Here is a 20,717-nt window from a genome sequence, read left to right as displayed (position 1 = left end):
TCCCATGACACAGTCTGTTCCATGCTTAGTGAGGTCAGTGAACAAACCTGTCCCAAGTGCCTGCCAATGACAATTTGAAGATGTGCAGTGCTGACCAGTGTGAATGGCTTTCTGATCGCTCTCCCACCCTGTAGGGAGAGGTTTCTATAGTCATGAAGTAGAATCAAAATAAGTCTCCACAAGCCCCTTCCTGAGTGAGAAAGTTGATAAGCGAGGGAAACCTGTGCTCTTGTGTTCCATAATTATGTGTTTTGAAATTCTGTCTCTCGATGCGATCTCTTTCTAAGTTGTGAGCTGTGTCAGGTACACTGTTGTCAATTGAACAATTCCAAAGTAAGAAGTTAGTGACAAAGTGATTTAACTATTTAACGGCATGAAAGTGCAGTTTATAAAATCTACTCTTTGGAAGGTAACTAAGTCTCAAGTATCAAAAGTGCCAGCTGATTTTACTATAAAATTTGTTTGTCTATCAGAGCCTTGGGGCTGGATTTAAGTTGCTGACGGTGGGAATAAGGAGATCTGGTAGCACACAGGAAACCCGGCAGTAGATGCTGCACATTTGCCTTTTGACCAAATCATTGCATTACCGTATCATTTCTGGATTTTCTGACCATTTAGGATGATTGGGTGTGATGACAACTTGCGTGAGTCGATTTCAAGTTCAATATTTAAAGGGTCATTGCAAACATGCAATTGGAACGCAGAAGGAATTGGCAGAATGAGGTTCTGACGTTCGAGGGCTACATCTCAGTTGAGTCAGGTCTCCCTGGATGTGGTTCTGGGGGCTGTAAGCGCTCACAGGGTGGCATCCTTCCACACTGGTGAGAATTGAAGGTGCTTGCCAGCGAAACAAAGAAGGCCTGTCTGGAGGTTGACCATGAGGTCAGTAGCAGGAGTATGGTGCCATGGATTTAATGCTAAAAGTGGTTTAATGACCTAAGCAGGACAGGGAAGGTCAGTACAGTTGCAAATTCACTTACAATCTGTGTGTATCACCCCTCCCTCCTCCTTCATTCTGCCCTCTCAAGCCTACTCCAGGACATCACTCCTCACACCAACTTACCTTGCAGGTCCGTCCACACCCATCTTATATGCACTTTCTCATGTCCCCATCTATCCATCCACCGCTAACACATCCTTTATTCAATGTCATGCCTGTCTCCCACGGTCACCCTCAAAAGATTCTCTCCGTCGGCTCAGCATATCCTATTACTCACACTCACAGGTATCTTCCTTTCCCTCCTTGCAGGAGAGCAGGACAAAAAAACACAAAAGCAAGCAGAGAACCAGAGGTGGCCTTCCAGCCATCTCGCAAATGACCACTGCAGAGGAGGTGGGGCTGGATATCAGTGGAGTCTTGGGGCTGTATTTAATGGAGAGCTGGCACAAGCTCTGTGTGCCATTTTTAGGGAAGGCCCCCCACAGTAAATACCACTCAGGCACTTGACAGGCCAGTGATGGGCCTTCCCCGGGATCAGGGGCTTCAGGCGTGCAAGTCCCACCCACCGAGAGCTGCTGTCTAATCAGAGGCCGAGAGCTCTATTGAACGGCAGTGCCAAAGAGACAGTGGCTGCTGCTGGTATGATACCCACCCGAGGCCTTGGTTCGCCACTGGACCCAGGCCACGGGTATGTGATAGTGGGAGGAGGCTCCTGGGGAGGGGCCACAGAGGAGAGAGGGGAGTGAGGTCAGCAGCAATGGCAGGGGCTTGGTTTTCAGCGACCTTCCCTTCCCTTCCTGTTGCTGAAACCCTTGATCAGGCACTTGAGTGCCTTTCCCCCAGCAGGCAGCCTGCAAGCAACGACGGACAGGTTTGCATGTGGTGCCCCCTGCATGGTGACCCCCCCTGCCTGCCAATGGGTTAATACCAGCAGCGGTGTGATGAAACCCTCATGGGGGGGCATTAATTACAAGTCTCAATTTGCGGCAGGGCGGGAAGGGCTGTCCACGGGCCTTCTTACCACAAACATAATTGGGGGGTGGAGGCAGGAAGAGGGTGGGGGTCCCCACTCGCCACCCTCCCCCCCCTCGCCATCAAACCTGCTATGAGGGAGGGTACAAGTCCACGCCCTTGGTGTGTCTGGCCTTTGGAGATGGGGTCTTTGCACCTAAATATCAGACAGGCACATGGAATACATCACTCACATACATATTGACTTGATGTCAGCAGCGAATGAAATGTGGTCACATGTATAATGACCACTTAAAACATCCTTACCTTGACAGTTCTAATTCATGTATTTAATCTCCCACAGCACCTTCTTGTGTTCTTCAGGAGGTGGACCAGAGGATGATGATGACTCCTCAAGAGGAAATCACTCCCTCTTGAGGGTGGATCATCAAAGGGCTCATGTGGACCATGTATAAGCTCAAATATTCAAAGGATGGTGGGGCTGGTAAGGTGGATAGTTGGGTGACCCCCACGTCACAAGGAAGCGAGAGCGGACAGTGCAGTCAGGGACAGCAGTGGAGAGTCTGCACTGGAGGCCACAGGATGCTGGAAGCTGTGCACAGCTGGATACAGATGCTGCAGCTGGTGGGGGCTGTCAATGAACAAGATACTTCTGGGGCTGAATTTCACAGGTGGGGGGGCATATCACTTGCCACCACCACCCCCCCCCGCTCACACCGACCATTGCTAAAGTCGGATGCCAGCTGACCGACGGACGGAGAGTCTGCCCCACAGCGACAATGTGCTGCCTGCAGGCTGGACGAGCAGAGAGTGGGACTTTTGCCCCTCAGTGACAGGGAGGTTCACCCTCGAGAGCTGCTGGCCAACCTGACTGGCAGCACCAGCAGCCTCCAGCAGCCCCCAGTAGCCCCCAGCAGCCCCCAGCAGCCTCCAGCAGCCCCCAGCAGCTCCACAACTGGGCGCCGCTGTGATTACAAGTAGGTCCCGGGATGAAGACAACCACGGAGTCTGGACCCAGGATAGTCCCAGGGTTTGGATGGAGAGGGAATACGGAGCCTAGGGGAAGTGGGGGGGGAGAGGGGGGCAGATTTTGGAGGCCAGGCAGACAGGAACAAAGGGGATTAACATCTTGGAGTGGGGGGTGGAGGGTGGGGGGAGCGGTGTCCCCAATGTGCACAGAGCAGCCCCCACTGAATGATACGTCACCTCCCCCTTTCCTGCCTTTTCCACAGAGTTGTTTTAAGAACAGCCTCCTCACCCTTGCCCGCCTGCTCACGTCAACCATTTGGTGTGGGCAGCGTAACATTGGGGTCAATTGGCTTGGTAACTATTTATTTAAAAATGGCAGGTGGGCACGTGCCCTCCTGCCATATCACAGGGGGACCGGGGTCAGGGTTGGGCAGGAAGGCGGTGGGCTAGCATATTTGATGTGCCCCCATGCCCAAAAAAAAAATGCCCGGCAGGGGTTTGGTGGGGGTGCGTGAAATCGGGCCCCAGGAACAGGGAGCACGAACTCCCGATGCACTGACAGGCTTTCCAGCTGCTCTGTGCTGCACACTTTAGGGAGACAGGGTGAGGCTGTCTCAGGCGCGAGTGCCATGATGTCGCAGGCCTTTGCGATGAAGCCTTTGTCCCTGTGGCTGCCTGCCCACAGCGTCAAAGACAGCGACTGAACGAGCTGCAGGCCTTCACCAACGTCTTACACACCGTGAATGCCACTGTGAAACAGCTGAAATAGCCCCGGCCGCTCCTTGCTCCACAGGTTTGGTGGCAAGGAAGGCGGATCCAACACCGGCGTCCTCTCCCGGGCAAGGAAACCAGCGGACTTGAACAGGTTTCCCAGCATGCTGCCGGCTTCGCCAATGTTTAAACCCTTAAACCACTCCCGAACCCACACCCTCCTGCGTGTAAAAACTCAGCCCATGCCTTCAAATTAGTTCTGTACCCTTTGACAATCCAAATGTTAAATTTAATAGTGTTACGAAGCATCACCTCAAAAAAAAAAACGATTATAGAAATATAAATAGGAAAATATACTTTCAAACGACATATGTAAGGCTTCCTTCCAAGCCCACGCTGAAATTGAGGGCTTCACATCAAAAAATTTTCGTTTGTTGCTAAAGCATTTTTTATCACACAAAAAAAAATATTGAAGTAGAGCTTTTTTCCCTCCATTCAGGGTCATTTTCACCAGATTTTACCCTTTTCTATCTGAAAGCATTGTGTTGAGGTGTTTTGTATTTTTCATAGAATCAGCTGCAGAGCCAGGTTTTTATGCTACTTGCTTAGACATAATTACCTTCAACAGTGTAGAGTTTTCACATTGAGCCTGCCACAGCATACACAAAGCAAAATATTTACAAAAGAGTGTGACATTTGTTGTCCATATTGATTTTTCTCCTAAAGCAGGTAAAAAGAGTTTTAATTAAAATTAGAATTTTACAAAAAGCAATAGTTATGAAGAAGGTACACATTAGCTTTGTTCTAAATAATCGTTTAACGGAGCCTTTAACGAATTGACCTATCGTTCTGTTTCCTGCCTTTCAATCGTGACAATCCTTTGCTGGAAAAGGGCTTTTTATGACTCACGTTCTCTTAAGCAATTGCAATTTAGCAGCAGCCTCTTGTGAACAAAGACTGCTCCAAATAATGTGAACAGCGACAGGGAGGGAAATAACTGAAGCCTGTTGACAATTGTGAGGATGAGCTTTGTAGGGGGAACCATAGACAGGAACCGTTGCAAACGCTTGCTTCGAACTCACGTGATTTAGAGGCTTCTGTGAATTCACGCTTATCCTTGTCCTGAGGGAGGGGGTGGGGGTTCGGGGAGGAGGGGCATTTGAATTCAAAAATCTATCATTATTATTTAAAGTTATTGTTTTAACAGAATAAAGCCAACTCACTGAGGATATCTGCTTTTGACCATCCTCGGAGCCCCCAAACTGTAAGGCTTTTTGGCCTTGCAATAGAACGAAAGATGGATATTGAAAAATTGGATAGCTACCCAAAGCAGGCACGGGAATTGCAATAAGTGATTAACACCCGCCTGTTGCCTGTTTGCAGGTAGCGTGCCACCTGAGTGCTGCCTGCTCATTTACATGATTTCTGCAGGCAGCCAGCACTGAACTCATGCATCAGTAACGGGCCCAAATCTACCAGCACCACTTAAAGCCAGCCTGTACCTTCTTAAAGGAGAGGTGCATTTTGGCTGGAGGAAAGTGCTGGGAGTCTTGTGGGAGCCAAATCTGTTACGTGGGAAAGTCAGAAGAATGGTTGAGAATATGGAAGAGAACAGGCACCCAGGAGTGTTTGACACTGCACTGGAGGTGTTGGCGCAGGAAGTGGGAAGGAGGAGATGTATCCTCTATCAGCAGAGAGCCAGGAGGCCTTCCAGGCACATGGGGCAGGGTCTTCCCATCGTCAGGCGGGTGCAGCGAGTGGGCCCAGGAGCAGCCGGGAACAGGTCCGCCACCCGCGATCGGCCAGTTAACGGGCAGGAGGCGTGAAATGCGAGCTGAAAGGCTGCCAGGGTGGGGGTGGGAGGAGGGCGAGTGCATCCACGCACGCCCGGGGGAAACACGGGCTGAGGGCACAGAGCTGCCTCAGGGAGCTGAATCACAGAATCACACAGTGCAGAAGAGGCCCTTCGGCCCATCGAGTCCACACCGACACGGGAGAAACACCTGACCTACCTCCCTAATCCCATTTACCAGCACTTGGCCCACAGCCTTGAATGTTATGACGTGCCAAGTGCTAATCCAGGTACTTTTTAAAGGATGTGAGGTAACCCACCTCCACCACCCTCCCAGGCAGCGCATTCCAGACCATCACCACCCTCTGGGTAAAAAAGTTTTTCCTCACATCCCCCCTAAACCTCCTGCCCCTCACCTTGAACTTATGTCCCCTTGTGACTGACCCTTCAACTAAGGGGAACAGCTACTCCCTATCCACCCTGTCCATGCCCCTCATAATCTTGTGCACCTCGATCAGGTCGCCCCTCAGTCTTCTCTGCTCCAACGAAAACAACCCAAGTCTATCCAACCTCTCTTCATAACTTAAATGTTTCATCCCAGGCAACATCCTGGTGAATCTCCTCTGCACCCTCTCCAGTGCAATCACACCCTTCCTATAATGTGGCGACCAGAACTGCACACAGTACTCCAGCTGTGGCCTCACCAAGGCTCTATACAACTCCAACATGACCTCCTTACTTTTGTAATCTATGCCTCGATTGATAAAGGCATGTGTCCTATATGCCTTTTTCACCACCCCACTAACATGCCCCTCCGCCTTCAGAGATCTATGGACACACACACCAAGGTCCCTTTGTTCTCAGAACTTCCTAGTGTCATGCCGTTCATTGAATACTTCCTTGTCAAATTACTCCTTCCAAAGTGTGTCACCTCACACTTTTCAGGGTTAAATTCCATCTGCCACTTATCTGCCCATTTGACCATCCAGTCTATATCTTCTTGTAGCCCAAGACACACAACCTCACTGTTAACCACCCGGCCAATCTTTGTGTCACCCGCAAACTTACTAATCCTACCCCCCCAGATAGTCATCTATGTTGTTTATATAAATGACAAATAATAGGGGACCCAGCACAGATCCCTGTGGTACACCACTGGACACTGGCTTCTAGTCACTAAAGCATCCTTCTGTCATCACTCTCTGTCTCCTACAACTAAGCCAATTTTGAATCCACCTTATCAAATTACCCTGTATCCCATGTGCATTTGCCTTCTTTATAAGTCTCCCATGTGGGACCTTATCAAAGGCTTTGCTGAAATCCATATAAACTGCATCAACTGCACTACCCTCATCTACACACCTGGTCACCTCCTCAAAAAATTCTATCAAATTTGTTAGGCATGACCTCTGACAAAGCCATGCTGACTATCCCTGATCAAACCTTGCCTCCCCAAGCAGGGATAGATTCTCTCCATCAGGACTTTCTCCAATAGTTTCCCTACCACTGACGTGAGACTCACTGGTCTGTAGTTCCCTGGCTTATCTCTACAACCCTTCTTAAATAGCAGAACCACGTGAAGAATTGGAGAAATGAAAATAAAGATTTTAAAGATGATATAAACATATCCCCACATTTGACTCGGTAACATGAAGAGGGACGTGTTTAAAATTATGGTGAAAAATATTTAATGGATTTTTATTTACCGTTGGAAACCTCATCCCACCCGTGGGTGAGGTTTCGTTAAAAATGCAAAGGCCGCCTGGGCTATTCGCCCGCCTGCCAACCGAACAGTTGAACGGGCAGCGAAAAATACAAATTAGTTAATTGCTTAAGGGCCTTAATAGGCCCCTTAATCGTGGGCGGGCCCGCTGCCAACTCTCGCGTGCCCGCTCGCCAACCGAAAGATTGCGAGAGTGCGCGATCATGTCGGGATGTCTGCCCAACGACATCGTGTGTGGTTTGTGCCCGATCGGGTCGGGCGCACATCCGCCCAATGAACGTAAAACCCTGCCCATGGTAAAAAAGGCTGTCCGAGCGAGAGCTGTGGAGATCAAAGAACAAGGACCGGAATGCAGGGCTGTAAGAGGTTCGATGACTTCACACGAGTGCTTAGTGAATGCACCTTCAAATGCTCTCTCCCATTACCTGCACCAATCGCGTCTGACACTGCTCAATGCGCCACACTGCCCATTACTCACCTACCAACCATCTCTATCAATTATAACAAACCTAACATATAAATGTTTTATCTCAACATTCCACATTTAGCACTTTTGCAAGCCTCACACCTCCCACATCTCATAGCTTGTAAACACTGCCAGCCAACCAACGTTGGCAGTCCCATTATGTGACACTGACACACTCTCCTCCCTCTTGCAGGAGAAGGTTGTGCACAAATAAGGGAAATGGAGCTAATGGCGGGTTGGGGGGAGAGACACATCTGCATGCTCTGAGCTCCATGGAGGAGACTGTGCTGGCCATTATCAGAATGGTCATTTCTGAGGCCGTGGCTAGTTGTGGGGCTGAAGCCTTCATGGATGACAGCATCCTCCTCACATTCCCCTCCCTCCTCACATTCCCCTCCCTTCTCACATTCCCCTCCCTCCTCACATTCCCCTCCCTCCTGACATTCCTCTCCCTCCTCACATTCCCCTCCCTCCTCACGTTCCCCTCCCTCCTCAGCATCACTCTCCTCTAACTTTCAAGCTGCAGGTGGTGTAAGCGCACACCTCTTACACCCTCTCCCTTCACCACCACATTACACTTGTGCCTTTTTTCACTCAGTTAACCAGGAGGTGGAGCCAGTCCATGCAGTGGAGGATCAGCAGGGAGGCAGTGACGATGGCGATACACCATCACTTGATTTCACACTTGCAGCCATCAGCTGAGTTACTGGCGCAGTGTGCTAATTCGAGGATAGGTTAGAGGAGGAGCCTACACATGGTGAGACACCAGGCATGTGTGCTGCAGCCAGGGCAGGGGATGAGGATGGCACAGGTGCCAGCTTGTTGGCAGGCAAGGTCGCTCACAGGTCCTGCTGGCAGAGGACTCAGGTGAGCACTTTGATGAGGCTACATAAGAAGGCTAATGGATATAAACAACAAAACTGGTGCATCGGGAAGCCTGCCAGAAAGCCTGCAGTCAATGTCAAGGAGCATGGAGGATATCAACGGCTTGGTAAAGAGTTTGAAGCCCATCCTTTCCATCATGAAAGTGGTGGCCAAATCCATTACCACACCACTGGACCAACTCTTGATGCAATTTCCATTACATCACATCATCTTCCACCAAAAGATATGAGTGTCCCAGTGGTGTGAGGTCACACCAGCTCAGACTGCTACCTTCATGGCTGTGGATACCAGTGTTCAAAGTGGTTTGCCAGGTGTCACTGCACTCCAGCAATCTTTCCTCCAAAAATTCACTAGGATTGATATGATGCTACCTAGGCGGAAGGGTCGGGTGGGGGAGGGGGGCGGAGGGGTGTGGTAGGCAGTGGCTCCATGGGCTGAATGGGGGGAAGTTGATGGGCGGGTGCGTGCGGGCGCGCTACCGATCGGAGGTGCAGCACCACTTTACGTGGGCTGGCCAATTAAGGCCCGCTCAGCGTGAGGTCCACAGGGAAGCGCTATGAGCTCCCTGTGCGGGCAGGGGGCGGGGGGGGATTCCTAAAATCGAGAGTGTGCTCTTTCACGCATGTGCACGGAGGAGTGCATTCATCTCCCTGAGGCTAAGTGCAGCCTCAGGGAGATCGGCTCTAAATGTGAAAAAGCTCAAAATAGAAAAATAAAATTTCCCTAACATGTCCCCTCATGTGACAATGTCATGGGACATGTCCATAATTTCCAAAACAACTTTATTAAAATTTTTAAAACCCTACATGTTTTATCTAGTTGCCGCCGGGGCTCCTTAAGGTTAGACGGGTAGGTCCACTAATTACTTTAATTGACTCTGTCAATGGCCTCAATTGGCCATTGACAGGTCGGCGCCCCCACCTTCCTGAAAATTTAAATGGGGCGCGGTGACGTCGGGAATTCCGCTCGACGACACCATGTGTCATTTTACGCGTCGGCGAGCGGGCCCCACCCCTGTTGGCCGACAGTAAAATCCAGCCCCCATGAAGCAGGAGCCTGGTCTCCTCTCCCAGGATAGGAGCATTCATTCTTCATCCCTGTCCCATTTGCCATTACCCCTGCTGTTGCCTGTCAGCCAGCCAGCCAGCTTAGATTGTTGCCACCCATGCTAAGGTGGTGCAGTCCACGGCCGCGCTTTCTCTGTCCGGAGCTGCTTGACCATCTGCAATTCCCCAATTCCTCTTCCACCAGCTATGCTGCAGCCACTGAGGTAGCGCTGCACAGGAGTACCAGGACAAACAAAGGTACGTGAAAGACAGGTGGCAACGGGAATGCACAAGTGTGATTGAATTACACTTGCACGCAATGTGGTGCATAAATCTGGCTTGAACTGTATATTTTGTAGTGATTTTATTTCTACATTGCAGCCAACAGGACAATATGATGGTCAGTGACAGAGGGTAGGTAGAAGTGTGGGACTGTAGGTGAATGGGAATTTATGGATACATTCACATGTATTGTGCTTGAATGAGTTCCTCAGGTGGAGCCTGGTTGCAGGGGGTGTGTCCTGTCTCTTTTCCTCTCTCTTCTCTTCTGCTGCCTCCTCCTCCTCACGCTCCTGCTCCTCAAGATTCTTGCCAGATAGATGGCAAGTGCGATCACTCATGATGGTCAAGGTTGTACAGCATGCAGTCGAGCACCACCATTCTTAAGGCCTTAAGGCTGAGCGCTGCAGGACTCCTTCAGCGTAGACCAAGCAGCGGAAATCATTGCTTCAGCTCCATCTGCCCTTATCACTCCTAAAGGGGCAGCGTGGCTCTCAATGAGTGCGTGCACGTGCATGGGTTGCAAACTGGACTCGTAAGTCATGTCATCAGCAGAAAGCTCTTGTTGCCCGGCAGCCCGGCCTTTGGCTTGCCGTGGGTGGCTCAAATGCAGCTGGGCACATCTCAATGTCATTGAATGAAGGCATAATTGGTGCTGCCTGAATACCAGGCATTGAGCTGCATGATGTGTTGCCGATGGGCCACACCTTCTGGAACCTTCTGGTTCCAGTACATGGCAGATTTGGCATGTGTTATTCCCCAAAGCAATGTGCATGAACTCAATGGTACCCTGAGCCAGGAAGAAGCTTGAAACCCGAGCAAACCCTTTGTGTTCTCTTCTCCTCCTTGACTCTGGCAAGACAGACAGAAAAATAGTCAGCTCTCTTTGACCAGAGAGCCTCAGTTACCTCCCTTAAGCAACGGCAGACAGCAGAGCTTATTTCATTAGAACACCAAAGGTTAAGAGCAGATCTTATTAGTGTTCAAGAAATTGGGATCAGCAGAGTCCATTTTTGGGCACAATGTGTGCCCTTAGGGTACCAAAATGACATTCACAGAGCGCCTCACACACACAGCTGGTTTTGCTGCGCCCCCGCCTACCTGAAAATTTAAATGGGGCGCGGTGACGTCGGGAGTTCCGCTTGACATCGGCGAGCGGGCCCCACCCCCCACTCGCCGATGCGTAAAATCCTGCTCTTGAAGTCAGCAAAAACTCCTTCAGCACGGGCCACACAACTATCTGTAGATTTTTAAGACTTGAAGTAACTATGAAAAGCTATGTCCCTGTCAAGAAAGCCTTTTAAAAGCTTGTCCCCCTTTAAAGATTTGTTTGTGTGAACCCTTAAGCCTCTCTTCTTCTCGTAACTCAGGCCTGAGTGCGGAAGCTGCTGCTCTTGTTCTGTCAGGTGAAGCTCAGCATGAAGAATAACGGGAAACTGAACATAACGTGCGATATTTACAATACAGCAGATTTCATTACTTTGAACTTAAAAGGCCTTGGTACTCTTCCAATATGATGACCTGTACAAAATAACAATATCACTAATATAGAGAATTGGAACTTGGTATAAGTATAATGGACTTGGGTCATCTTGCCAATTGAGAAACATAAACATATTAGGACCAGTTGCATTTTATATTTCTGAGATTAAGTAGCCGTGTTACTAAAGTTGTTTCAAATCCTTTCTCTCCCGAACAGATGTCAAGGTTTTAGAGAATCGACATCTGATTGAAAGTGTTCAAGAACAAGTCCATGCCGCCCTTTTGGACTACACCATGTGCAACTACCCACAGCATGGGGACAAATTTGGACAGCTGTTGTTGAGGTTACCTGAAATCCGTGCAATAAGTATGCAGGCAGAGGAATACCTGTACTACAAACACCTGAGTGGTGAGGTGCCATGTAACAACCTACTGATTGAGATGCTGCATGCCAAGCGAGCTTAAGGCATACTGTTGATCTGTGAACTATACAACAGCCATGGTTTCCCAAAGGCAGGTTGTGGAATATATTCCTTTATATTATTAATAGAACAACTACTGTAATTAGTAGTAACAAATGATTTTTAAATATACAGAACCTACATAATCTTGGAAAACATGCAAACAGTATGTACAAAGTTTTTCAAATCGCGACTTTTTTTTCCTTCATAACAAGAATTTTGACTTTATCATAAAATGGGCTGTTCCTTATGACACAGCCCAGTCATCCTTACTTAGTGTTTACTGCATCTATGAAAACTGCAAACCAGCAAAAGAATGGCATTTACATTTTATAAGAAGCGTACAACCCGGTAACTTTTTAACTATGATGTTACGTATCCATTGATTGTTACCCAGTGTTAGGGATTACAATTTCCACTTGTTTCTCTTGAAACAATAATGCACATTATAAAACAGTACCTTTCAAATGCTTCAAATTATAGTAAAAATGAATGTAAAATAATATGCAAAATTTAAGTCAGCACAGTGATATTTTCAGAGCCCCTAAGCTACTGATCGCTGTGAGTACCAGGCTAAGAACAACTGTGTCTTACTGATAAATCATTTGAGTTTGCTTTATACACTTCTACAAGAAACCTGTGCACACTTGTACTTTAATATTTGAAAGCTGAATGCACTTGTATTTTTACAGAGAGTTGCAAACAGTTAAGAGTATTGTATTTGTTATTTTTATGTTTCAAGTGTGTTTTTTTTCTGAGAGATATAGTAAATTGTGGAAAATGAGAAAATTACAGTGAAAACAAATGTTATACAGAAATTAATATTTAATTAGTAAACAACTGCTAATTCTGTCATATTTAACATATTCTTTTCATAATAGCTATACTGAATTAACAGTATTCTTGTATTGTGTTTTCTTGCATGTTTTCCCTCTTTTCCTGCTAGTGAAATAAACTGATCAAATGTGTACACCACTGGTGTTCCTATTTATAACTCCTTAAGTGCCAACTAAAAAGTTCAAGTTATCCAGCCCAATAGATAAAGGAGGCTTTGTTCCCTTCACAGGGCCACTATGTCAACATAGATGTGACCATTCTGTGGAGTTAGCAATATCGCTGCTGTCTATTGGAATGATAATTCATACAAGTGAAAAATTAAAACTGTACACATGCGCGAACAGACCAGGCTGTGGTGCATGGATTCTGCAGTTGATTAAAAGTTCTGCTACGATTGTAGACACTGTTCACTCCCAGTGAATAAACTGCATTTGTACAACTGGTGTTTTTAACAAATCTATCATTTCACAACAAAAATCTGAACCCTTAACGGTACAAAATATTTCATTCCATGTAACAGTATCATAAAACAATTTCCTTCTTTCCAATCACTTTTGTTTAAAATTGCAGTATTACAAAAGAGGAGGTTCTATTTTTACAGTGGCTGATTGCAGTTTGGGGATGTACTGAATTTTTTAGTCATTATAATTGTTGAAGGCTTGTAGCTAAATATTTATATTCAGTCATGATAGTAATGCCAGATGTATCTAAAATATTTTGATTTTTTTTTTTAACTCTCAAAGGAATCATAAAAGCACTGTCTGGAAAGAGGGGCCATAAAGCTCAGGCATTAAAGTGCCACCTGCGCTTATGATCATTTCCACTACAAGAAAATGTTCTTTTATTTTAAAATGGGAATATTTCTAAATCCATTACATAAAAGGAATGGGGAAAGAGAGAGAGAGAAGTGCCCATTTTATCTATTTCTGTGAGGAAAATTTCCTGAAGCCGCAGGTGATTTTGTTCCTTGTGAGATTGGGATTTCCACACACACACACGAAGCAGGCAGTGTATTATGGCTTCTCCTTTTTGTGTCCTCGGTATTTCACCAAGTGTTGCAACTGCTATTCCTTTCATTTATGCAAAAGGCACAGCTTTTGTCCCCCAAATTTAATGGAAGAACTGTGATGTTTTCTGCTTGTTGTACAACTGTGAACTTATGTTTTAAGTTTATTTTTTTAATTATGCAATTATTTTAAATTAATTCATTTTAACAACATTTTTCTAAAGACCTGCATGCATTTCATTGATAGATATGAAACAGTAGTCATTAGGCAAGTAGTAAGAGAAGTGACAGTGGGCGACTCATATGTTCATACCTTAATGACAGAATTTTGTTCAAGCAAAATTACTGGTTGACTGTAGTGAAAGAGGTTGTAAGTTACATAGGAGAGTGACATATACATTTCTTTCAGAATTATTATTGTATGTTATTACTCCTGTACAATTCATTTTATGTGTCTGTCAACTGGAACTTCAAGATGTGGCTAGTGATTGGTAAACTTTAATATTTCATTCAGGGGAAATAATTGGCTAGATTAAATGATGCAGCAAACAGTTAGGGTATGTAAAAGGAAGGGCCATATCAAAGTAGGTTTTAAAATGTTCTCACCCCGATAGAGGACAATCAGTCCGCTGATTTTTAAATATCAACGTATATTTATTGTGATTTATTTTTATTCAGTCTCTTTACTAATGATTAATCTCCGCAAATCACAAAATCCTCATAACGTGATTTATTTTTAGATCATATCTCACTAAATTTATTTATGTATTCTGATCTATTATTTTATTGCAACTTTTTTTTTTAGAGGCTTCGATGCGTGTTCTATACTGAATTGATTATATTTCCATTCCTGCAGAATATATTGTATTTAGCTATAAATATTAAATATGTGACTCTAGAATTTTTGACGTGTTGAAAAATCCATAATAATGGTAAAAACTAGTACAACTGGCTTTATTCTGTGTTTTTATATTGTTTCCTTTCAGTTGAAAATGAACTTTGATTGTGCTACACAGCTATTGACCTCAATCTCGGGTCGGTGCCTGAACTTTCACTGATAGTTGTCAAACATTTTGCTCTGAAAGCACATTATTCACATTTCTTCTATACCAATCAGAAATAAATTGCCATTTTTTTTTTCCAATTTAGAACAAGCAGCCACGGCCCGATATATAAAAGTGCAATGAAACATCATCAGTTGTTACAAACTAACTGTTGAAACCGAATCTTTTTCCTAGTCAACACAGTGAAAATTAATACTTTTACACAATGAGTTTTCTTCCCAACAGTGTTTAACATTTTGACCATATCTTTGAAATATGCAACATGCAACTTTCCTAAAACACACATATTTATTACACTATGTCAACTGTGCCGAGACTCAAAAGCAGATTTTTTTTAAAGGTTATTACACCATGATGTTTCTGTTCATCAGAAGTATATTTCAAATATGCTATTCCCTTGCAATAGACGCTGCTGATTTAAATTAAGAAGTTCTTTTGAAATAATGGTTAAATGCTTTGACTTATAAGAAGTTGAAATGCTTTCATAATATCCCTTAGAACAGGTGGTAGTGCAGGGTAGGAGGCAGGGGGAAGAAATCAAGGGTAAAATAATCATCCATGGGCTTTGGATGGACTGGTGCTGATGGGCTGAATGGTCTTTTCTCATTTGGGTTTTACGAAAGAACTTGGTCAGTCTGAAAGATTATTTCCTTCTGTATTTATTCCTAAAATAAACCCAAGTGCAATTTAATTATTCACAATATATTTCCATTTGTTTGAAATAAACTGAAATATAAACTAATTTCTGAAGTATGTTTGGTGTGTTTTGGTTTTAAGTTTTCAGAAGATTTCAAGGATTAATTTGGAGGCACATCTTGTCAAAAGTAAAAATAAAATTCTTCTCAAAAATGCTTTCTTCTGTACTTTTCTTTCCTCATCATGTATGTTTTATATCTAGGGATTAATGGCATTATAAATTGCTGTGTTCTTGTGAATTAACACTTTATAACAAAAATGTACAATTATATTCAGTTAAAGTAAATGCATTTCCAACTCCCCTGAACACCGAATGTGGATCTTTAACGTGGATCAATTCTGGCAGTTTTAATTAAAACAAAAGCTATTTCATAAGTGTATAATCCACCCATCATTACTTGTTTCCTTTCTTTGTTAATAATTTCCACTCTTAGCCCTTTTTGAAAATTGATACTAAATGGCGAGGAAATGGCAGGATCAGATTGAGTAATGGGCATCACCAATTCTTTCGATATATCAGGACTTTAATGCTCAGGAAATATTGAACTACTGGCTAGGATAAACTGGTGTGTACACGTGTTTGCTGCACCCCATGTGACAGATGTAAGTGACATTTGAACACAATAATAAACGAAAAATATAATTAATTTTTGAAGTATATTTGGTGTTTTTTGGGTTTAAGTTTTCAGAAGATTTCAAGGATTAATTTAGAGACAGTTTTTGTCAAAAAATAAAAATAAAATTGTTCTCAAAAAATGTTTTCTTCTGTACTTCCCTTTCCTCATCATGTATCAACATTTCTTGATGTTTTATATTTAAGAACCCAATAGAACAAAGCAATGTTATGCAACTGCTATCAGTATAACTATGCCAAAAATGTATTCTGAGCAACATGTCTTAATGCATTGAAACATTTTACTTTAAACGCAACAAATCCAAAAGATAAGAAGGGTTGACTAGTTATAGTGTTTATTAGGACTTCATACATGTATGTTGGAGAACAGTTTTTTAAAGATATTTTGAAATGGCAACAAAGCAGAATACTTAATTGACTGTTTCTAAGAATATCTGTAATTTAATCACTGCCACAAGTGACTGTGTGTTATGTGACATTTTCATTAAAGATGTATTACAATATTTCTGTTATGTTTTGCTTTTTTATATGCTTGGAATAGTGTATAAATTATAGTTATGAAGAGCACATTACAATAACTACAACATTGTATGAGAAGACAACAATGAGTTCAATGTTTTACTATATTATTTTCAAATATACACACATTAATAATGCTTAATCACTTTAAATCTGTGTGTTACTTCGCATGAACAAATATCGTACAGATATGGACAAGTAACAAACTGGGCTCAACAAGTGAAAGGTTTGGGCTCCACTTTTCCTTTCCCCATGTTATCACAAAATATTCCCAAATGACTCTAACTTGTATCATTGCAGGAAAACAATTTTGCTGCAGAGTTTCAGGAAATTAGTATTGGTAAACTGCTAAGGCATATCTGTTTGGCAAACATTTTGTAAGTAACCCAAAGGAAGAATGAATGCAGCAGTCCACTAAGACACCAATGCAACATGTGGTGAAGCTTGATTTAAAATAATTTTATGGTTAGAAATTGGCATGAGGGCATGATGTTTGTTTATCTCCTATAGAGGTGCTATGTATTAACATTTATGTCTTCTTACCTTAGTGGCCTTTGCATGTTGCAAAAGTCTGGCTATGACCTCCTTGCATAGGCCTCTGACACTATGACGTACACCTTGGTGTATATACACTTTGGTGCTGTGTAGCAAGATTACCATAAACTATCACTTCCATGCTTTGACCATAAATCAGAATTCAGATGCCAGTCATAGGACAAATTTCAGCTCTCCGCAAATGGCTGAGCAACATTTATACCAAATACAGGTTCCATTTTGGAATGATATGAAGTGCTTTGTCAAGCATTATTATGGATGCATCATGATTGGCTGGTTTGCCATTTCTTTGTTCCTACAGAATTTGTTTTGTAAACTTCGAAGCAAGAAGATCATAAGCAGCTTTTTAAAAAAAAAATTATTTCATGGGATGTGGGTGTCGCTGGCTAGGCCAACATTTACTGCCCATCCCTAATTGCCCTCGAAGAGGTGGTGATGAGCCGCCAGAGCTGATAGTCTGCTGTATGGTGTGGAAAGAGTCTGTACCTAGGGGTCCTTCCCGGCACTACTGGACTGGAAGGAATTAGATGGTGCAGTGGTCTCAAAATCTTTATTTCAGCTCTTTTGCCAATGTCCTGGTCATCAGCCGATTCTGCAGCCAGAATAAAATCAAATAGTCCATCAATGCCTGACATCACAGCCACTTTTACACTATCAGAAGGGTTTACAATTCATACCTACCATGTTAATCTTTGGTCACTCAGTGTGCAGGCCAAGCAGGTCTGAAGTACGACTGCTGGGTCTGCCCTTGAACACAGTGAGAGCATAGGTTCAGGAGGTGCAATATCACTGGGAGCAGTTCCTTTGCCTGCTCGACAGTATTCAGAGCTCTGATACATGCACCGGAGGACATGGAGTCTGAAAATGCAGTGTCCACCAGTTCACCTAATGTCTTCTGTAATGTCTGAGGCACTATAACTCTTCACAGCATTAGTAGATCATTCCTCCAAAATACAAGTGCGAATACCCGGGAGTGATTTCAGTTTAGTTGGGTTAACTGAATGCATTATAGGCATCTGCCAAGGAAAAAGTGCTTTGAGAATGATGATTACTGATGTTTAATGTAAATTAATGTCACCCTTCACTGGTTCATCCAAAGTAGGGTCAGATGCTATTTAATTCCATGGAATAACAACACAAACAGGCCATTTGGCCCAACTGGTTTATGCTGATGTTTGTGCTCCACTTGACGTCTAGCTTCATTTAACCCTATCAGCATAAACATTTATTCCTTTCTCGTTTTTATTCAGCTTCCCCCTTAAATGCATCAAAGCTATTCACCTCAACTTGTGTTAATGAATTGCACATTCTAGCAACTTTCTGGATAAAGAAGTTTCTCCTGAATTCCATATTATATTTATTAATAACTATTTTATATTTGTAGCCCTGAATGTTGGCTCAGGATGTGTAATATCACTGGGAGCAGTCTCTAATGCTGCTTGACAATATTCAGAGTTCTGGCACATGATCAGGAGCATATGGAGCACGAACAAGTGGGAATATTTTCACGACACCAACCCTACCAAATCTCTTCATAATCTTAAAGAGGTCTATCAGACCACCCCGCAGTTCTCACTTTTCTACAGGAAAAAAAACAGCTAGTTCAAATTTTCTCAATGGATATAAAAAAAATCTATTCCACTTAAAGGAGCAGGCATATCCCATGATCAGGAACCTCGGAGTGGTACAACTCAGATTTCTAGCATCAATAATCTGTTTCCCTGAATACGTCAACTCTATTAAACAATTTTCTCTAAATAAATAAAGGGAGGATGAACAAAAGGATATATTAAAGCTGATAAACCTTTTCCAATAGTTTGCTTTTTGAAGATGAAGAGACAGTGGGATTATTTAAGAAAAATAAAGCACAAATATATTGAAAGGAACCATTCACATCAGTTGCTTTTTATTTTTTTATCTTTTATGATGTTTACCTTGAACATTACAGCATAGAATTACCCATTTAATTTTCTTCACATAGCTATAGTTTTCACAAACAGCAGATAAGGACATTATTGTAAACCTCTAACTCACGAATAACAGGATGGATTCTAAGGCTAAAATTACTTATTTCTGTTTTGACCACCACCCTACATCAGTCAATTAACCTGAGAAACCAGAAGTCACATCACTCTGGCATCACTCCGAAGTTGGCTTTTGTTTTATTCCTCTCCAATGTCACCTCCTGAAAACACCTTCTGTCCTCTGTGTTAGAATGTGAACACAACTTTTCCATCTAACATAACTGTGTCCTTGCCTATCACATTTGATAATCCCGGTCCAAGGCAATAATGAGTGTCACTATTTACTATATTACAGACTTAATATTTAATGTAATATAAAGAGAAAAACTAGATACTTAAGACATAAACTTCAATGAGTTGGTGATCAGTATCTTGGTGACCTCCTTCACAAATGTTAGAGGTCTTGTTTGGTTGAGGTTTCGAGTCCACTTTAGGAATGCAAAAGCGCAGTGCACAGATCTTGGTTTTAAAAGCCCAACTTTAGCAAATAGTTTGTGGTCTTCCTTCACATATCAACTGCAAAGTCACTTAGGGAGACTGTATATCCCCCCCCCCATCAGAATTGTTGTGTTGATGTTTCATAATCCTGCAAGTGAACATAAAAATCTGAACACTGTGATATCAAATAATGTAGCATTACTCTGAATAATCTGAGATACAGACTAAGAACTTCCAATATACTGTTGGAATACACATTCAACTCCAGATTATCTTCAACTACAAGATAAGCATTTGCTTTTCCCCCTTTCGAAGGAAATTATGTGTTTTAGGAAGTAAGTGCAACACGGGTAGGAAACACACATCATATGGAAGACTTTAATATATTGTAGATGTATTGTATTACTATATTATGTTAATATATTATGGTATTGTGGAATACCCATTTTTTAAATATGACGATGTTAGGAACCTTAGATTGAGTCTGTATTCAAAGGCAGCAACAGGAAAACAGGAGACAAAAACATTTTCAAGCAAACTGGATGGTCACATTTCCGGAGATGTTTCTATTAGTAGATTTTGTTAGTCCTGGTGGTTATAGTTGTGATTTGATGCTTTAAAAAATTTTGGCTAAATCTGAAAGTGTGATGGTCGATATATGACACAGGAAATGAGATGTGACACACAAGCTATTATGCCTTTTATAAAATTTATATATATATCTATTCACCGCAAAAGCTCATTGTCTTACAAAATAGCTCCTTGGCAGAAAGCCATCCTTTGTACCATATTTCCTCCTCTGAGCTTTTCTTCTCTGTATCCTTGTTCTCCTAACCCAATTCCCTCCCCATCTCCAGGACTTCAAAAGCATGGACCTAATCTCCTCCCGAATCTTTCTATTCTACTAAAATCTACAGACTTTGAAAGCCTTAGATTGGGGTTACTAATCAATTACTTTTTTTAAAACCAGTTTCCTCTCAACTATCTTCAGACTTGATATTTTAAACGACAGCTCTTCATCCCTAGGCTTCATAACTTAAAACAAAAGTTTGTCCCCAGCTTTTTATTATGGGGCAATTTTTGTCAGGTGAGTTCTGGTTTCTGTTTAAAACTCATACGCTGCATCAAAAACAGGCCAGAGGTAAAGTTAATTCATTGGCTTCATTATAATCTCAAAGGGAGCAATTTCCAACTGGTCAGTCAGAATTAAAACAGAAC

The 20,717-nt window shown here is 43.2% G+C and overlaps 2 protein-coding genes across 2 annotated transcripts in view; one reads left to right on the top strand and one right to left on the bottom strand.

Moving 5' to 3' along the window:
- LOC144685416 (nuclear receptor subfamily 5 group A member 2-like) overlaps positions 1-11,733 on the top strand; it is a 105,755-nt gene extending 94,022 nt beyond the window's left edge. The window contains exon 7 of the mRNA XM_078549877.1: positions 11,483-11,733. Coding sequence (XP_078406003.1) covers positions 11,483-11,730 — 248 coding nt within the window. The 3' untranslated portion in view covers positions 11,731-11,733. The remainder of the gene's footprint in view (positions 1-11,482) is intronic.
- A 2,849-nt stretch (positions 11,734-14,582) lies between these two features.
- Positions 14,583-20,717, bottom strand: part of adgrd2 (adhesion G protein-coupled receptor D2) — a 191,064-nt gene continuing 184,929 nt past the window's right edge. The window contains exon 26 of the mRNA XM_078551262.1: positions 14,583-17,629. Within this exon, the coding sequence (XP_078407388.1) occupies positions 17,436-17,629 (194 nt within the window). The 3' untranslated portion in view covers positions 14,583-17,435. The remainder of the gene's footprint in view (positions 17,630-20,717) is intronic.

This window comes from Cetorhinus maximus, chromosome 10, assembly GCF_964194155.1.
Source record: "Cetorhinus maximus chromosome 10, sCetMax3.hap1.1, whole genome shotgun sequence".
In the NCBI taxonomy this organism is placed as follows: Eukaryota; Metazoa; Chordata; class Chondrichthyes; order Lamniformes; family Cetorhinidae; genus Cetorhinus; species Cetorhinus maximus.
The sequence above is the reverse complement of the archived record's forward strand: the minus strand, read 5'-3'. Positions and strand labels throughout refer to the sequence as shown.